At 41.5% G+C, this 17,826-nt stretch overlaps 1 protein-coding gene across 1 annotated transcript in view; it reads right to left on the bottom strand.

The window, feature by feature from the left end:
• Nucleotides 1-4,877: 4,877 nt before the first annotated feature.
• PDK3 (pyruvate dehydrogenase kinase 3) overlaps nt 4,878-17,826 on the bottom strand; it is an 85,787-nt gene continuing 72,838 nt past the window's right edge. The window contains exon 12 of the mRNA XM_003416056.4: nt 4,878-17,562. Within this exon, the coding sequence (XP_003416104.1) occupies nt 17,532-17,562 (31 nt within the window). The 3' untranslated portion in view covers nt 4,878-17,531. The remainder of the gene's footprint in view (nt 17,563-17,826) is intronic.

The following is a 17,826-nucleotide window of genomic DNA, read 5'->3' as shown; positions in this document are numbered from 1 at the left end:
AAAACTGAACTATAGGCTCTACCGTGAACTTGCTCTGTGACCTTAGACAGAACACTCCACGTCTCTGGCCTTAGTGGCTGCTTTTGTAAAATGACGGGTTGAATGGTTTCGGAGGTCTCCTTTGCCTGTGAAGGACTCTGATTTTCTGAGGTAGCCTGCATTTCCCCCAAGCTTCTCCCAGCCTTAAAGCTGTCACTGAGCAACCAGGAAAAGTGCTCAACTCTCACTAAGTGGGAAGCTGGAGAGTCTCTCACCTCTTGGAGCTGCCACAACTGACATGATCAGTGACTGGTTTCATGCCTCAACCTCCACGTCTCAAGCATCAAGATGCAAGCCTCTTGGGTTCCATTCACCTTCTACTTTTGCTACCTGACAGAATGCTTTTCAAACATACTTAAACTTTGGGAAGGAGCCATTTTGGCCACTTTTCCATCCTTGGGAAAAGCTCTTCTGATCAGCTGGAGGCAGAGAGGGAGATGGAGGTGGAGATGCTCAATCAGGATCCCAAATGTCAACAGTGAAGGCAGCTGCCGACGACTTGAGAGCTGTAGAATCACTGCACTCAAGCCTCCACTAGCGGAGTGTAGGAGCTTCCATTAACTCCATCTGGAGTGGTATAGCTCTTTGAAATGGTAACAGTTCTGACGTTAGCCTAAACTCTAGAAGAAATAGAGCCAGGCCCGTAGTCAGCAGGGGCATTAATTTAGAAACGGAGTACCACATTACTTGGCTTTGCCACACGGATCAAACACATTCTTGACAGGTTGTATTTAGAGCAACAGTTAACAGATTTCTTCTTGACTTCCATGATACCTCAGGAAGTATTCTCAAGGGAAAAACAATCAGCCCCAATGAGTAATAAAACAAGGTGTAATATTTAAGGACCCTGATATTTGCCCCCAAGGAGAATTAGCCTTTGTTAATAAACAGAGCCCCAGAAAAAAGGTACAATATCAATAGTGTTTACACACACATACACACTTGTACTGAAGTCCTTATTGGTTATTGGAGTTAAATGTCTAAGTGAGTTCTCCAGATATTCAGCAGGTATTCCAGGTATTTACCAGCCTATTAGATAGAAAGACTCACAGAGATGCTTTTCAGACAGAGCTGGACAGTCCCTAAGCACCAAAGTATACCCGGTGATCAAATTCTTTAAGAAAACATCAAGTAAAAACCAGTAAATTACCAACAAAATCTGAAAGTATCATTAAAAGCATAAATATCTGTGGGTGCTAACTGACCCTTATGCTAGGCTCTTCTGCACTGCCATAACTTGTATTCTAGAAGAGACACCCATACTGCTGAATCTCAGCTGCAGTTGACCAAATATGGGAAACTAGAGGAGAAATGGTCAAAGCAGGGTTGACTTGTACTGTCTCCTACATGCCATCTCTAGTCTTCTCACTTTCACAATCTTTTTTCTTTTGGGGAGGGGTGAGTTTATCTTCAAGGTTACTCTATTCATAAAAGCAGAGTTCTGATGAAGGGATTTGACACAACTGTAAGATTTGCTATGTAACCTTCCATTTTAAAAGAATTAGTGAATCCATACCTCCAGGAAGAGTTGGGATACTTAAACTTTTTTACAGGGAACTTTTCAACTTACTACACTTGCAAATGACCTGTCACCCTAAAATTTCCAAGTCCAAAAGAAAACCTATGGGCATCACTTGCCACGCATGGAGCAGGACATGACCCATTAGACAGCTTGAGGAGATAACCAGTCTTTCTTACTGGTTTGGTAGTCATGTCCCACCAGACACTTGTTGACAAGATGCCTGCTCACAAATTGACATTAACACAACTGAGGCACTGCTTCTTTTTCCATTTGTTTCTGTTATCTGGTACCCAGGGATGAATGATAGAGGAAAGATGTTGAAGAGGTATGTATTAGCTTCCAATTGCTGTAACAAATTATGACAAGCTTAGTGGCTTAAAAACAAATTTATTATTTTATAGTTCTGGAGGTCAGAGGTTTGAAACGAGCCTCACTGGGCTAAGGTCAAGGTGTCGGCAGGGCTGTTTTCCTTCTGGAGACTCCAGGCGAAAATTCATTTTCTTGCTTTTCCAGCTTCTAGAGGCTGTCCGCATTCTTTGGCTTGTGGCCCCTTCCATCTTCAAAGCCAGCAATGGCTGATCCAGTCTTTCTCATATTACATCACTCTGACACTCTTCTGCCTCCCTCTTCCACATATAAGGACCCTTGTGATTACAGTGGGCTCATCTGGATAATCCAGGATAATCTTCCTATTTTAAGGTCAGCTGATTCGCAACCTTAATTCCATCAGCAACCTTAATCCCCCCTTGCCATGTAACACAGCATATTCCCAGGTTCTGGGGATTAGGAGGTTGGAAACCCTGGTGGCATAGTGGTTAAGTGCTTTGGCTGCTAACCAAAGGGTCGGCAGTTTGAATCTGCCAGGCGCTCCTTGGAAACTCTATGGGGGCAGTTCTACTCTGTCCTATAGGGTCGCTATGAGTCGGAATCGACTCGGCGGCACTGGGTTTTTTTGGTTTGGGGATTAGGACACGGACATCTTTGGGAAAAAGAAAAGGAGGAGGGTCATTTATTCTGTCTACCACAAGGTGATTGGGGACAACGGCCACAGCCCTTGAATTCTTTTCCAGGTCCTGACAGAGTTGAGGAACAGTAACCTTCATGCAAATAGAAAGACTGATGTCCTTTTTAACATTCCTACATCTACTAGTGATGAATGTGCTCAAACGTTTCTCTAGAGTCTTGATCCCCACAAGAGAAGCACAAGATAATGGGAAATGTCTGACCCAAATAAAAATGCTGATTGCTTTGCGAGGGAAGAAAGTGTTGAATCCTCAACTCATGAATATGGAGCTATGGCCGATAGGGAAGGAAGTTTAATAACCCCCTTCTCCCATTCCCTGTACCTATCTGCCAATCCACACTTGGCCATTCCAAGAAGACAAGTGTAAGGGCAGCTGACCAAAGTCCTTGGTACTTGAAGTTCCTACTGAAACAAGGCCAGGGATATTGTTTCTGGCTAATAGGCACAATCTGTTTCTTGCCTATTCTCCTCCTGGCTTTTTTTTTCCCCCTCGTTCTTTGGATGCTGACCACAGCCAGTTGAAGCTGGGCTCACTTCCAGCCATCCAGTATCAAGGTAAACCATGCTCCTTTGTAGAGTAACTTATTTTCCTGTCACACGCTTGAATCTTCATTATAATTTAAGGTCTGCCATACATTCCTGTCTAAAGTATCCAATAAACATTTGAGTGAGTCACTAGGTGCTGGAGATAAAGACTAAGGAGGACACAACTCCCCCTCCAACCCCCCATTTCAGTTGAATAGCCTGACTCTCAGCTCTGGTCTCTCCCGACTGGTCCTACCTTTGACTATACTATACTCTTGGTAAAAAGTCCGTATTTCTGGCCACAGACACTTCTGATTTCATCAAACAGAATTTTACAATTATTTTACTAATCTTTTGGGGGAAGAGTGCTCTGACTTTTTCACAGTGCAAAGATTGCCATCTCTTACTCAGAGTGGGAGAAAATGGAATAATCAGATGAAAAAAAAAGTAGATTTTCTATTTATTAGAAACCACTCTTTGGATGTGCTGAACAGAAGAGATTGACGATGTCACCCCTTAGCTAGACCAGTGAACGATAGTAAGGCTCTGGGTGAGCTATCAAAGTCATGGACACATACTCTGTCCTCGAGGGCCTTGACAAATAGGCTTGGGGCTTCACACAGTAGAGTTTAAACTCTCCTAATTGGACAGAAAAGGAGCCCTGGATGTGCAATGGTTAAGCACTCGGCTGCTAACCGAAAGGTTGGCAGTTCAAATCCATTCAGCAGCTCCGTGGTAGAAATATCTCGTGATAGAACTATCTCGTGATCTGCTTCCGGAAAGATCTGTGGCTGTGTGCCATTGAGTTAATTCCGACTCACAGCGATCCTACAACACAGCGTAGACCTGCCCCCATAGGGTTTCCAAGGCTGTAATCTTTATGGAAGCAGACTGCTACATTTCTCTCCCTAGAAGTAGCTGGCGGGTTCCAACTGCCGACCTTTAAGTTAGCAGCTGAATGCTTCATCACTGCACTGCCAGGGCTCCTTCATTAGATTCCAGCGTAGGAAACCCTATGGGGCAGTTCTACTCTGTCACAGGAGGTCACTGTTAGTCAGAATAGACTCGACAGTACCCAACAACAATTGGACAGAAGCTGTTTTATGGATGAGATAGTAGTTCTAGGTCTCACCCTAGATTTTTTGGTTGCACGGTAGCTGACTGGCCTCTCTCACCTGAATAACGGGGCATTTATTTGTTCTCATAAACTGTTACTTCATTACCAGTTTAAGCTCTAGGAGAAGAGTTGTCATATAGGAAGCTCTGCTCCAATTATTGTGCTAAGGTGACAATAATTATCTCTAACTTAAGAAATAATTACACTATTATATTAGGCTGTTACCAAGGAACTGTCGAGAGCTTCTGCACCCATCACTGTTGTGGAAATCATTAACATGTTTATTGTGTTTGAGGACTGGCAAATTCTGTTTGGACAAGAATGCCAGGGAATAATATGAGTAGCATTAGCTTAGCTTAGAGTTTCTTGCACAGAAGGAAACAGCAAGGCTGCCTGGCTGCCCCAAATCCAAACCGACAAGGCCTTTTTTCCTTTTGGAGTGTTTTCCATTTACCCGTTCAACAGAACTTCAATAAAATTGCAAGGATTCTAGGCCCACTTTGTGCCAGGGAGACAGGATTTGCTGCTTCCTACTCTCTAGCTTTTTCTCAAAGACTAGTGCATAGTTTGGCCTTTATCAGGGGTCTTCAACCTTGTCACATGTTAGAATCACCTAGTGAACTCTTAAATACCTTCCAGAGGCCCTCTGATGGAATGAATGGCTGTGAAGTGAAGCCCAGGACTTGGAGATTTCGATGTAGAGCCAGGTTGAGCCCCTCTGGGCTATAGTAATACTCCAACACAGGGAACCAAGTGTGGCTTGGAGAGTAACTGGATTCAAAAGTGTTAATGGTCAATGGCTTGTGTAGCACGGAGGAGACAAGAATTGATCTGCCACGTGGCCACAACAGGTCTACGTATCATTTTATTTCCTTATCCAAAGAGAGACTATTACATTGATGAAAGTGTGATCAATGGGCAGAGGGCAAAGGATTCATTTTCAGACCAACATTTCGAAATGACAAGGTTGCTGTTAAGCACCCAGCTCTGCGATTGGTGAAAATGGGTACTCAGTGTTGTTTAACATGGGCGCTCAATGTTCTTTAACAAAGAAACATCCAACAGAGTGAAATGGCTGTACATAGCTGTGCTGCCCAATGTAGTTGGCATTAGCCACATGTGAAGGGACCCTGGCGGCCCAGTGTTTAAGTGTTCAGCTGCTAACCAAAAGGTCAGTGGTTCAAATCCACCAGTCTCTCCGAGGGAGAAAGACAGCCTGCTTCCATAAAGATGACAGCCTTGGAAACCCTATGGGGCAGTTCTACTCTGTCCTATAGGGTCGCTATGAGTCCGAATCAACTCGACAGCAAGGGTTTAATGGGAGCCACTTGCAGCTACTTAATAACAATTAAATGAAAAATCTCATCCCTCGGCTGCACTAGCCACATTTCAAATGTTCAGGCGCCTAGTGGCAACCATACTGGTCAGCAGCCATGGAACACCTCTTTCATCTGGGACAGTTCTAGTGGAGGGTGGTGGTCTACAGACGCCCTTTCCAGAGGGCAGCCCCTCCAGCTCGCTGCCTTATGATTTATTCATGTGATCACAGCATACATCAACATGCCATGATGAAGTAAACATCTGAAAATATTATCTGCAGATAATCATTGGGAAACATGGATTCTTAAGTCATTTGGAAAGAGTCAAGGAAGTAAAAAAGTACACTGAAGTGTGACGCTCTACAGCAGCTTCCTGGAGTCAGGGGATCTGGGCTGGAGGCCCCTTTAAAGTCTAATCTGGACCTACTCTACAAATATCAAAGCAGGGCAGGAGCAACTGCTACAAAAAGGCCATTCCCAAATCGTGGATCACATGGTAGCACAGTGGCTGACTTCTGGTAAAAGACTGATGGATCATTTTTAAATGCTGACTAAAACCACTGTCACTTTCAAGAATCACTGGTTTTGTATTCTTTGGGCAAAATATATCACAACGTGAAAGCAGCACATTAGTAATTGCTTCTCATTTTAGGCTTGAGAAAGCTTCACAAAATGTTAGACCTGGAAAGAACCTTGGAATTCATGTAGCCCAACACCCTAATTTTATAGATGAGGAAAGTGAGGCTCTGTTAACAGCGCTGGTTGGTAGAACAAAGGCAAACATGCTGATTTTCTTGACACTAGCCCTCCCCAGAATCATTCAAAGCCAAGTTTTTTGCCTGAAAGTTTCTAGAACTTTTTAAATGGTAAATATGCAAGTAGCAGCTATGTGACTCTTACGCGAAATAATAATAAAGACGCCCTCACACCATTAAATGTTTTGTAAAAGTATGACACATTGCTGAATAACATGAAGATTAATATCTCTTAATCATTCGGGAAGCGCCTAAGAGTAGCCAAATGTCCTCGGAGGCAGTGGATTCTGGGGTTGGTGCTGCCCCAGTTTCTCATAAGAGGTCATGGGCCCAGGAGCCCTTACGTGAAAAATGCAAATAGTTTCCTCTTGTGCATATTCTGTATGGTAGCAGTTCCCAAACCCACACATTTATAAGAATTCCTCTGGGGTATTTATTATAGATTATTGATTCCTAGGGGACGGCACCTAACAACAACAGAATCTGCATTTCACCAGCATTTCAGGTAACTCTGGTGTCGGTGGACCACAGCTAGACTATTGTGCCCAGGACGGTCCCAGTTTACACCCATTGTCCCAGCATAGTTATTAATAGTGCTCCTTTTTACTTTCAAAAGTGTCCTGGTTTGGACGATACAGGTCCACTTTCCCCTATCACAGTTTGCAGAATATACCTATAAGGGTTTACCGTTAAGCAACACCTATATTTTGCCCACAACAGGTTCCAAAAAAAGGTGAGCACAATGTCCTGATATAGAGCATCTAAAAACCGATTTCTCCTTCAATTGATAATAAGAATTTAAGCATCCTTGTCCATTTCCAGCAACTCACAAAGGTGCTTTGGTGCCGTTAATTTATTAAGTTTCAGAACCTGAGAGAGCAGAAGACAAAGCTTGCAGGTGGGAGCGATGAGAAAACACCACACTTACGGGCGGGGAGTCATGACTACCGTTTTATTGGTTGGATGATTGTGGTACAGGATTGTCCATCAGCTCCTGCCCTAGTTTGGCCACAGATGGCTCCGCAACTTATAGAAAACAGTAGTATCTAAGCCACACACTTCTCTAGTCACGTTTTGTCAACCATCACAGCAACAGAACACTCTTCTCCATGGAAAGTGGAGTGACCAATTACCTCAAGGCAAAGTCATCTTTCATTCATGACAGTGTGTACCAGGCAAGTGGGAACAGAGCATAAGGGGCCAGGGTTCACACCACATCCACAAGGCTGTTTGTGAGCCCCGGACACATGCCTACCCTTGTCACTGTATCTAAGCTGACCAATGCACAAATGAACCAGGTCCTCTTCTGACTTCCGGGTACAAGTATTGTAACGAACGTTTATTTCATGTTTAAGTTAGTATTTTTCTCTTATCAAATCAGGTATCATTCTGGTTTAGACACTGCTTTTGAGTTAAGGGATTATGGGGAAAAAATTGGCAAAGTAACTTTACACTTAATCTCCGCATTCAATATGATCACAATAGTATTTTTACTTTGCATGGGCTTTTCTTATTTGGTTGAAGCATTTCTTAAGTATTCACCACTTGCGTTCTAAATCTGGGAAATATTTAAATTTCACACACTTGCGTCCTTTTTGTGAGGATGTGAACCTAGAAGCAACAGATGGTGTCATGTGTACATAAACCTTGAGCAGCAATTACAGCCTCAAATGATTTTAGCAAGAAACTCTGCAGAGCTTAGGCTTAGACAGACGCTAAGGTAATAACATTCAGTTCTAGAGTGTGGGGAAAAATCATTTGTCACAATCAACAGAATGAAAACAAAGGCACCAATATACCTTGATTCCCCCAACACTGAAAAAAGTCCATTTAAAATTTTAAAATCCAGGGTACTTTGTATTTTTTAGATAAACCTTGCCTTGGTTGCCCATTGAAAGTCAAAATAGACTTAGTTTGGCTTAGTCCAAAAAGATTTTAAGTATGTGCACAATTTATTGGTCAAATTCACAAGCCAGCTCTAACAGGAACTTTGAAAAGTGAAAAGCAAGATACCAAAGGACTTTCTGTGATGTGTTCCCCAGGAAGGCTTACACAAACACATCTAGAGAAAAACACAGCAGATACTGGATCTCGTAAAGTCTCTTCTATTTTGCAGTTTACACTGGTTGTGACAGCCAGGCAAAACCTGCCTCCTGACGGTCATCGGCACATGGGCCTGAGAAGCTGGCTCACACTTCAGTGTTGGGCCGTCCCAGCTGTTTCCAGATCCTTACAGTTGGCTGTAAGTATTCTTAGACTAAACATGTGGGATACTAACCTCGGCATTTAGTTCAGATCAAGGCATAAGCCAGCTCTTGGTGTAACTATAGTGCCTTTGGGAATACTAATTTAGGTTACATGGTTATAAGAACTAACAGTTCAAAGGGCAAAAGGAAAATGGAATTTGTAAGAAAACGGTGCCATGATATATTAGAAACAATATAACATTTTATACCCATATTTATCTGTTTATACAAACCCTTTGTTATACTTTATAAAACAGCATGGCTAAACGGTGAATCCTGCTGACTTCCATTCAGATTAAACTTTTGGAATTGCCTTTCTTAATGCCTCAAAACCTAAAAAACCCATTGCTGTCTAGTCGATTCCGAGTTATAGTGACTCTATAGGACAGAGTAGAACTGCCCCACAGGGTTTCCAAGGAGTGGCTGGTGGAGTCGAACTGCCAATCTTTTGGTTAGCAGCTGAGCTCTTAACCAGTGTACCACCAGGGCTCCTTTTAATGCCTAGCATATACAAATAGTCAAAAAAGAGAACTAAATGTCGAGATTCATTTTTTTCTCTCAAAAAGAATCTCAAGGTAAGAATATTTTTAAACATTAAGTAGTTGTTATTAATATGCATTCCATTCTAAATTTGCCATTTTCAACCAATTTAGAAGGGAAAGCTGAATCTGAGAGCAGCTAAGCCCGTCCTAAGTGCCACACTTAGATATTTATGTACTTTTCGTACTTTTCTCACTTTTCAATATGGCAAACATATTGCTTAGTACAGATTCAATCTTTGACATTGGTGCTGTTTTGCAAAAGTCATGCATGGAATTCAAATCAACAGGCCACTTTTAGGTCAATGAAGTTAGAATTCATTAATGAAATATTCTCTTAAGTGAACTTTTACTTTCCTGAAAGAATTCAATTCCAATGGAAAACAGAACCCTCACTGAAAAGCCAAGAAGCAAAGTTATTGGACAAAATGCAATTGCATGGGTTTTGTTCTCTATGAAAATCTCAGAGAAGTGACACCAGACAAAGGAAACACAGGTGTCATTTATCATGAGAAAGCCTAATGTGCATAGACTCTGAGTAGGGATAAGGGCAAGGTTCGGGTCTCTTGGGTCATCATGTGCTCCTGAGATGACAATACTTCTGAAACTCAAGCTCTGGAAACTTAGACAAGAACTAAATCTGAATACAATGTGGTTGGAGTTCCAGAGATTTCCATGAGGGATCCTTATCATGGGCTATTCCCTGAGACATGCAAGGGTAGGGAAAAACGTTTTAATTCTCAGTACAAAACATATACAAACATACAAAAGCCATTTGATCGCTTTACTTCTCCCCTTAAGAAATGACTAAAATAAAAGAAAGATTCATCATTAGAATCTATACTCTTACGTTTAACCTTTTTTTAAAGGTTCGTTTTCTAAAACTGAACATTTACTAAGAGGCCAGGCCCCAGCGAGAGGCTGTCACCTACATTCTCTCTCCTAATGCTTCTCTTAGAACGCTAACTTCTTTAAAAGGTCCAGAAATCGAAAGTGCAGTTCTTATAATTTAAACAAACCCAGTGGAACCCTAAAATAATTCGTTGCATTTTAAGACTGCAGCTCTGATTCTTTACTTTCGGAAACGACTAGCATGAAAAAGCTGAGTGGGCTTAATAGAATCCTACAAATGATCAGAGCTTGTAAAAGGGTGCAATTCTGTACTTTTGAAAACTATAATGTGGAAAACAAATCCAAACTACTTCTCTATGTAAATTAAAGCTTAAGCCATGGTATTCAAAATTAAAATGATTTCCATAATCTACTATACTTTGTGTTTTTTTAGTAATTAACCTTCCTAAGGCTGATTTTGTTCTCCTTAGTGTTTGCTTAACTAAAGTGCTTAATAAAATTTCTGCAGAATATATTACCCTCTTTTTTTTTTCCATAGATGAGTATTATTTTGAACTACAATCTGACAAAAATCTAACTACATTTGATTATGCTTGATTAATCCAAATGTCACTGAGAGATTTATAGAACAGAGAAATATTTTTCAGGTTAAGTTCACACTCTTTGCACTCTAAGCTTCCTGGATTTTGTATTACCACAAATTTAACACCTTAATTCTCTAGCATTAAAAAAAAAAACCAAAAAAAACCACAAAACATATTCCCAATAGACCAAACTGGACCACAGGCCTCCAGACATCAAACTCTGTTTCTTCTCATTTTCGAGAACTATGCAGCCCTCCGTAAAAGAAATCAGGTACCCCTTCACATCAGGAGGTGCGCTGTCCCTTCAGAGTCAACAGTACTGAAGGGAGAAGAATGGAGAGACAGGAAGTCAGTTCTCCACCTTGGATGTGAAGATGTTACAGTCCCAAAAAAAAAAAACCCAGTGCCCTCGAGTCGATTCCAACTCATAGCAACCCTATAGGATGGAGGAAAGCCAGAACTCAACAGGACTGCCTTGCTTTTCCGGGTCTCACAAGTTTTCTGCCTTTGACAGGGTGCAGTCTTAACACTTTTCTATTGCCCATTTTTGTGGAAAATACCTGAGTCTTCCTTCTCTGACTAGTTTCCACCTTACACAGGTTCTGGCTTTAGCAGGTTTTACTGTACCATTATGGACTTGTTAAACACTGAAAGGATATTAATGAGATAAAGGGGTGGGCTTTCTTTTAATGCAGGCACATAACTGACAGAGACACCTGTGTGGAGACTTTCAGTAAGATGTCCTAAAGTGCTTTTATTTACATCCAAATAAGTACTTTAAATGGTGACGCTGTGGTCAAGCACTTAGCTGCCAACCGAAAGGTCAGGGGTTTGAACCCAGCAGCTGCTCTGTGGGAGAAAGATGTGGCAGCCTGCTTCTGTAAAGATTACAGGCTTGCAAACCCCATGAGGCACTTCTACTCTGTCCAACAGGGTTGCTATGGGTATTGATTTTTTTGTTTTAAATGAAAATCAGATCTCCTTCCCTAGTCAGTTAAATCCACCCCCACAGCCTCCAGACTACTCAGCTCTAGCTCTCTCCATAGACCAGACAGGGCGGGTGCCAAGGCCCGAAGGTGTTCCCTCCAGGGCATTGAGCAGGGAGCAAGGAGAGCTGGTGGTGCCTGCGTCACAACCCAAAGACCCATAGGATCCTATCATTGGGATTGTGGGGGAATTCATGTCCCTATTTTCAAGACAGGTGCAAAGGCAGAAACAAAGTTTTCTCAAGAATTTTGTCACCAAAACATCGTTGTCATTTAATTCTTTCATTTTAGGGATGAACATAGCTTCCAAGTGGGAAACTTTTATTTAAATAATGAGTTCTGAAGTCCATCCGAAAAGCTACATCCTGAGCCTGCTATCATTGTGTTTTCATGATGAGTTGTTGTTGTTGTTGAGCGCTGTTGAGTCAACTTTAACTCACAGCAACCTCATGTGACAGAGTAGAACTGCCCCATCGGGTTTCCCAGGCTCTAATTTTTTTTTTTAATCTTTATGGGACCAGATTGCCAGGTCTTCCTCCTGCAGGGCCACTGGTGGGTTCAAACCGCCAACCTTCTGGTTAGCAGCTGAGCGCTTAGTCATTGTGCTACCAGGGTTCCTTTTTATGAGATTTGGCTGTTAAGCCGGCTCCTCTCCCCTTACCACTGTTCTCTGCTGGTCAGGGAGCTGATGAAATGGGCACGGTTGGCTCTGTCTGCCCAGAGCTGCGGTGCAGGGGCCACACAGAGTTACTCACAGAGCCGAGCGCCGAGCAGGACAGCTCCAAATTCAGATCAGTAGGGACAAAGGCAAAAAGAGCTGAGGAGTCACTACCACCTCCTCGTCTAAGGGGAACACCTGTCCAGGATAAGAACATTTAGAAGGCCTGGTGCCACCTACCCCCCTCACCCCACAGCCTGGCTTTCTTTTTCTCCATCGCTTTTATCTCCCAATTGTACTATCGAATGTCTTTGTTTCTAGTCTGTCTCCCCTACCTAGAATGTGAGCTTCACCACACAGGGATTTCTATCAGCTTTTATTACTGTCAGATTCCCAGCATCTAGTGGTTTCTAGCACACAGGAGACACTCTGTTTTTTAAATGGAGGAATGAACATAGCTTTCCATGACACCCCTGTCTCCCACCTTTGCTTCTTCAGTCTCTCTTGCACGTGGGTGCCCGTGTTCGATTCTGCATCTCACATGAGGACAGAGACACGGGCAGGAAGGTTTGGGGCATCGAGCAAGCAGTCACACATGCTCCTTGGCCATTCTGCTGGAGCTCTGAAGGGGAGCAGTTTGCTGATGGTTGTCTAGTGGAATGGGCGGGCCCCTGAGGAAAGGAAGCTTAAATCCTACAAACAGATGAATCAAACCCCCAATCTGAACGAAGCTGCATTCCCTGTGCTCTGCCTGTAAATGCACTTTCTATACATTAATCTGTGTGCTGCTATAGCAGGCCCCAGACCAACAGACCATTTCAACATATAGTCATGAATAAGAAAAGCAATCCTGATGTGGACTTCACACCTTTCTATCCCTGGGTGGTGCAAATAGCTAATGTGCTCAGATGCTAAGCAAAAGATTGGAGTCCACCCAGATGTGCCTCAGAAGAAATCAGCCATTGAAAGCCCTATGGAGCACAGTTCTACTCTGACACACGTGAGGTCGCCATGAGTAGGAACTGGCTTGACAGCAACAATAAAATGGTCTGACTGAAAAGACAGAAAAGAAAACATGTCACAGTAAAGCTCTCAGAGGGGTTAACACCCTCAGTTGGACAGTTAAAAGAACAACCTAACAAAAAATAGCTCATACTTCTTGACGACTCTGATTATGTGCTATTTTGAAATATGCTATCATATTTAATTAACGAATTAATAACTGCCCATGGTTGATAGCTTCAAAAATCATTAAAATTTCATATGATCCCTATTTTCAAACCAGAAGGTACTGATATCTCTAATCAAGGGAACAGGAACCTGAGTTAAAAGTTATCTTTCTACACAGAACAATAAACAAAAATCCTGTATTGATTAAGTAGTTAATGGTTCCTTCCTGCTAGCAATATTGGTTCCCTCTGTTTACTAACATATAGATTATGAAGGACATTATCTTCAAAGTCAATGTTTAAGCACCTGGACTGCTGGGAAAGATGGCAGAATAAATGCATGTTTATGTAACTACTCCTGCTCTCCAACACATACACCCCAAAATTGAAAAAGAAGCTGTCTATTATGAAGCCAGTAGAAGCTCTAACCCCATACCATGGGCTGTAGGGGAGTATCTGACAGATACAATGAAGCTGCTCCTAATCAAAGAAGGATTCTCACATTTGCCAGGATTTTCTCCTAGTCTCAAACAGGTCATAATTACTGGGCAGTTAATAAGAGGGCTCTAAAGGACTCTACCAATAATTTCTTAACTTGGCAGCAGGAGAAGCTGAGTAGACTCTAGATGGGCACATTTCCTGTGTGCCACGAAAAGCCAACAGACAACTGTCAACCCTGAGACATACTTGGATGAAGTTACTGAATTTCAAGGACAAAGAATCACAAGTATCCAGGGCAAACAAGCAGGTTACCACCCAACACCACCAGACACGGGAAGACGATAAAGCAGTATCTCCAAAGAATTGAGGGAGAAGGGATGTGATCCAAGAATCCAACAGCCAGCCAAGTTGTTGTTCACACGTAACAGCAAGAGAAATACATCTGTAAATACGCAAGAAAATCTAACTGAAGCCGTAATCTAGTCCACCCAAAGATAAATGCATCAACTCTTGAATGTGGAGTCTTTGTATCAAAGGGCTGGCACTGAGCACTGAATTCATTCAAACATAGAATTAAGCCTAAATAACTATAGTAATTACCTACAGCTATACACTTTAAGTTGCCTGTCTTTCTAGGTAAAAGCTGCCAAATCCATTCAATTAGCTCCTCTTACTAACTATGCCAAAACGAAAACACACAAAAGAACATCTTTCCTGAATGGAATTATCTTGTACTATATAAAAGTTTTGGTTTGTATCTTACCCTTGAGGGCTAATATACCCAAGAAATTCCTCAAAAGAGCTAATGCTAATTACCTGGTGTACTGTTGAAAGCACCAGCCTAGAAAGGAGAAGACCCAAACTACCCACTTTGGTTCGGCTATTTATTTACCCTGCCACCTTGGAAAAGCCCTTAACTGCTTTGGGACTCATATGAAAAAGAGAAAGAATACCTGCACGGTCCACATGAAAGATCTTTGTAATCTATAAGCAAGGCTATAAAACTATGTCTCTATTTGGATGGAAAGAACCCAATATATTAAGGAGCCAAAATCAGATATTCAGAGACAAAGAAAAGGTCTGATGGCCCCCGTGGACCAATCCCTACTTCCTTCCATTTCTCTACATTTTAAAATCATTTCTTGGTATGATAAGAAGGAAATTCATTACTTCCACAGCTCTTTACCTGAATTATTTTTATATTGCAAAGAAGAACAGTTTAAGAACTTTGAAAGAGGTTGCCCGATCGCCCAAGCTAAATAAACATCTGTCAATTTTCATTCTTTGATTCAACTAATATTTAGAATGATCTCTGATGGGAATAGGGAATAGGGAAACCTACTATGTGCCAGGTGCTAATCCAAACAGCAAGCATGGTCCCCAAATACTGAGTATAAAATAAATGAGAGGGAAATAAGAGGAAGGAAGAGAACTAGTCAAATTTAGCTGACAAGGGGGCAATGTCTATTTATATTATAACCCATATGTAGAAATCTGGCCATTTTCTTATGGACAAAGCCAGCAAACAGCCAGAAGGATGTGCTTAAGATCAGATAATTATGTACAGCCAACAAAAAGGACAGATGAATACTTGGGTAAAAGGGCTAGCAGAACTGTGAGAATGCAAGATGTTTCTGGAACTCTTCTTGCGGTTGCTTTAAGAGCAAAGTTAAATACAGAAAACAAAGACAGGAGAAGCGGTAAGTACTGGGGTCAGATGGGTACAAATAAGAAGAGTATATGAGAAAAGGGTTACCAATTAAGTTATTAAAACACTGAAATAATCTTTACCTGAAAAAGATTTGTAAAGGCAGGAATGTAATAGGATTTTTTCCACCCCATTTTTTCCATATTCGACCTTTACATGGTGGTGTTGTGAGGGCATAATGATCCATGAGCATTTTTCAATCACACAACAAAAACAATGACAGAAAAACAATGACAGAATCTGCTGACCCTCCACCTCTAGGGTATATCATACTTGGAAGTATAAATGAGTATGTTCTGAAACAGAGGCCTAGTAAGGAAGGCACCAATATACTACCTAATGTTTATAAGGAAGACAGGGTCTTTAAATGTGAAGGACCATTATTTTTACATCGTTTACACTACAAGAAAATAATCATATGAGACAGCCTCATCTCTATGACACTGACTTAGTTCTCAAAGCAATGGCCCCCATATAGACTGCCTTACCATCAGAAAGTATGTTGATATTCCTTTTACCTGACTGATTAGATATGAGTTCTCTGATGAGATGCTTCAAAGTATGGAAGAGATAGATGAGAGCTTTCGAAAGGTGAAGGGGAACTACCATGATCTCAGGTAATATAATGATATGAAAGAAAAATCAGATTCAGTGGAACTAAGAGAAACGATGTAATCAACCCAGGTGCAGCTGGTCAGAGCACAACTTCTCCCAGGGCAAAATCTCCCACCACAGTAACTATGGAGATAGCCACACTGACACAATTTTATGACAAAAGAATGAAGAATTCAAGTTAAAAGTTTTAAATCAGTGAGACTCAAGACTTAAACACAGGACTGAACACATTTATACGGACATTAAAAGAGGGGAGAAGTCAGGGTAGATAATACATATGAAAGATTATAGTGAAGAGAAACATCCTGTGGAGCTGTGGAACACGCTGATTTTAATACAGACCCTCAGACAGCTTCTATTTCTAAAGGTAAATATGACTCCTCTTTCCTTACTCCAAGTCCTCTGCCAACTTCCACTTCCAACAGTCAGCAAAAAAGTAAAAAAAAAAAAAGGACTGTGAAAATCAGATTGAGTTGACTATTCTAAAACTGGCTAAAATTCAAAATAAACTAGACAGAACTTTTTCCCTTCAATAGTCCATTTTACCACTAGTAAAGTGCATCCACACAGAGACTAGAAGACTACAAAGGAATAGAATATGACAAAGGTACATTACAAGATTGGTTAAGTCTTTACATAAGCAATAAAAGTCTACTTTTCCATTCTTTACAAACTTGCTATTGATCAGAAGGCAGTTTTTCACTTAAGATCTTTGAAACCAAGCAGTTAAGTGAAAAAGTCCAAGACAACTTTTGGATCACTTTAATCAACAGAATGGAAATATACAAATGAATTTTAAAGTAAAATCAATGCACTGATGAGTAAGATCTAACACGAAAGTACCCACGTCTCACAAAGAGAATACGATCAGATGGAGGAAGGCAAGAGTTTAAATCAAATAATGGAAGAGAAATGCATATGAAGGAAGAAGGCTCTGGGACTGAATTATCAAGACACGCTCAGCTGATGTCTTCAACTTCCAGATTCCCCAGGCCCTGGTCGGTGGTTTGGGACAAACATGGTATTCGGTCACAAACAGTAGCAGTAGGTATCTGCTGCGTCAGGAAGGGGAAGGAGCTTGGAATCTCGGGAAGACTGTAGACACTTGACTCTATGATAATGAGGTGGAGGCTATGAGGGCATTAAGACCCTCTGGAGGCTCTATGTTCCTGTGTGCCAGGCGCCAATCACAACACAGCAAAATACTACGGATAATTACTCAGTTTACAAAATTACTAGTTTCTGTGGAAGAGCTGGAGTAGCTACAGGAAAGGCTCCATGGAAAAGGTCCAGCTGGTATGGAGAAAATACACATTCAAGCACTGGAATAACTATGGTTCTGCGCTCAAAGTTGGTAGAGGAAAGGAGTTCTCTCTGGTTGACTTGCAGAAGACGATCTTTCTTCACAGAGAGGATCAGAGCATTCAGTTCTCTAGAAAGTTCTGTTAGTCTTGATCTTGTCCCTACAAAGAAATAACAGCAATATCCACAATGAGTTTATGAGTACAGCCTCCTCTGGTTTAACCAGAGCCTACTCAGAGCATTTGGTCAGAGTGATATTTCAAAAACTCTTGCCTGATCGCAGGATTATCTTCTAGAGTTCCTACAGAAAGAGAACTACCATTTAATTACTTACATATACTTTAAAACAGTTCTTTACTCTCAGTTAAAAACCTAATTAGAAATGGGGAATGACTGCTTATGGGTATGAGGTTTCTTTTTGAGGT

Source organism: Loxodonta africana, chromosome X (genome assembly GCF_030014295.1).
Source record: "Loxodonta africana isolate mLoxAfr1 chromosome X, mLoxAfr1.hap2, whole genome shotgun sequence".
Taxonomy (NCBI): domain Eukaryota; kingdom Metazoa; phylum Chordata; class Mammalia; order Proboscidea; family Elephantidae; genus Loxodonta; species Loxodonta africana.
The sequence above is the reverse complement of the archived record's forward strand: the minus strand, read 5'-3'. Positions and strand labels throughout refer to the sequence as shown.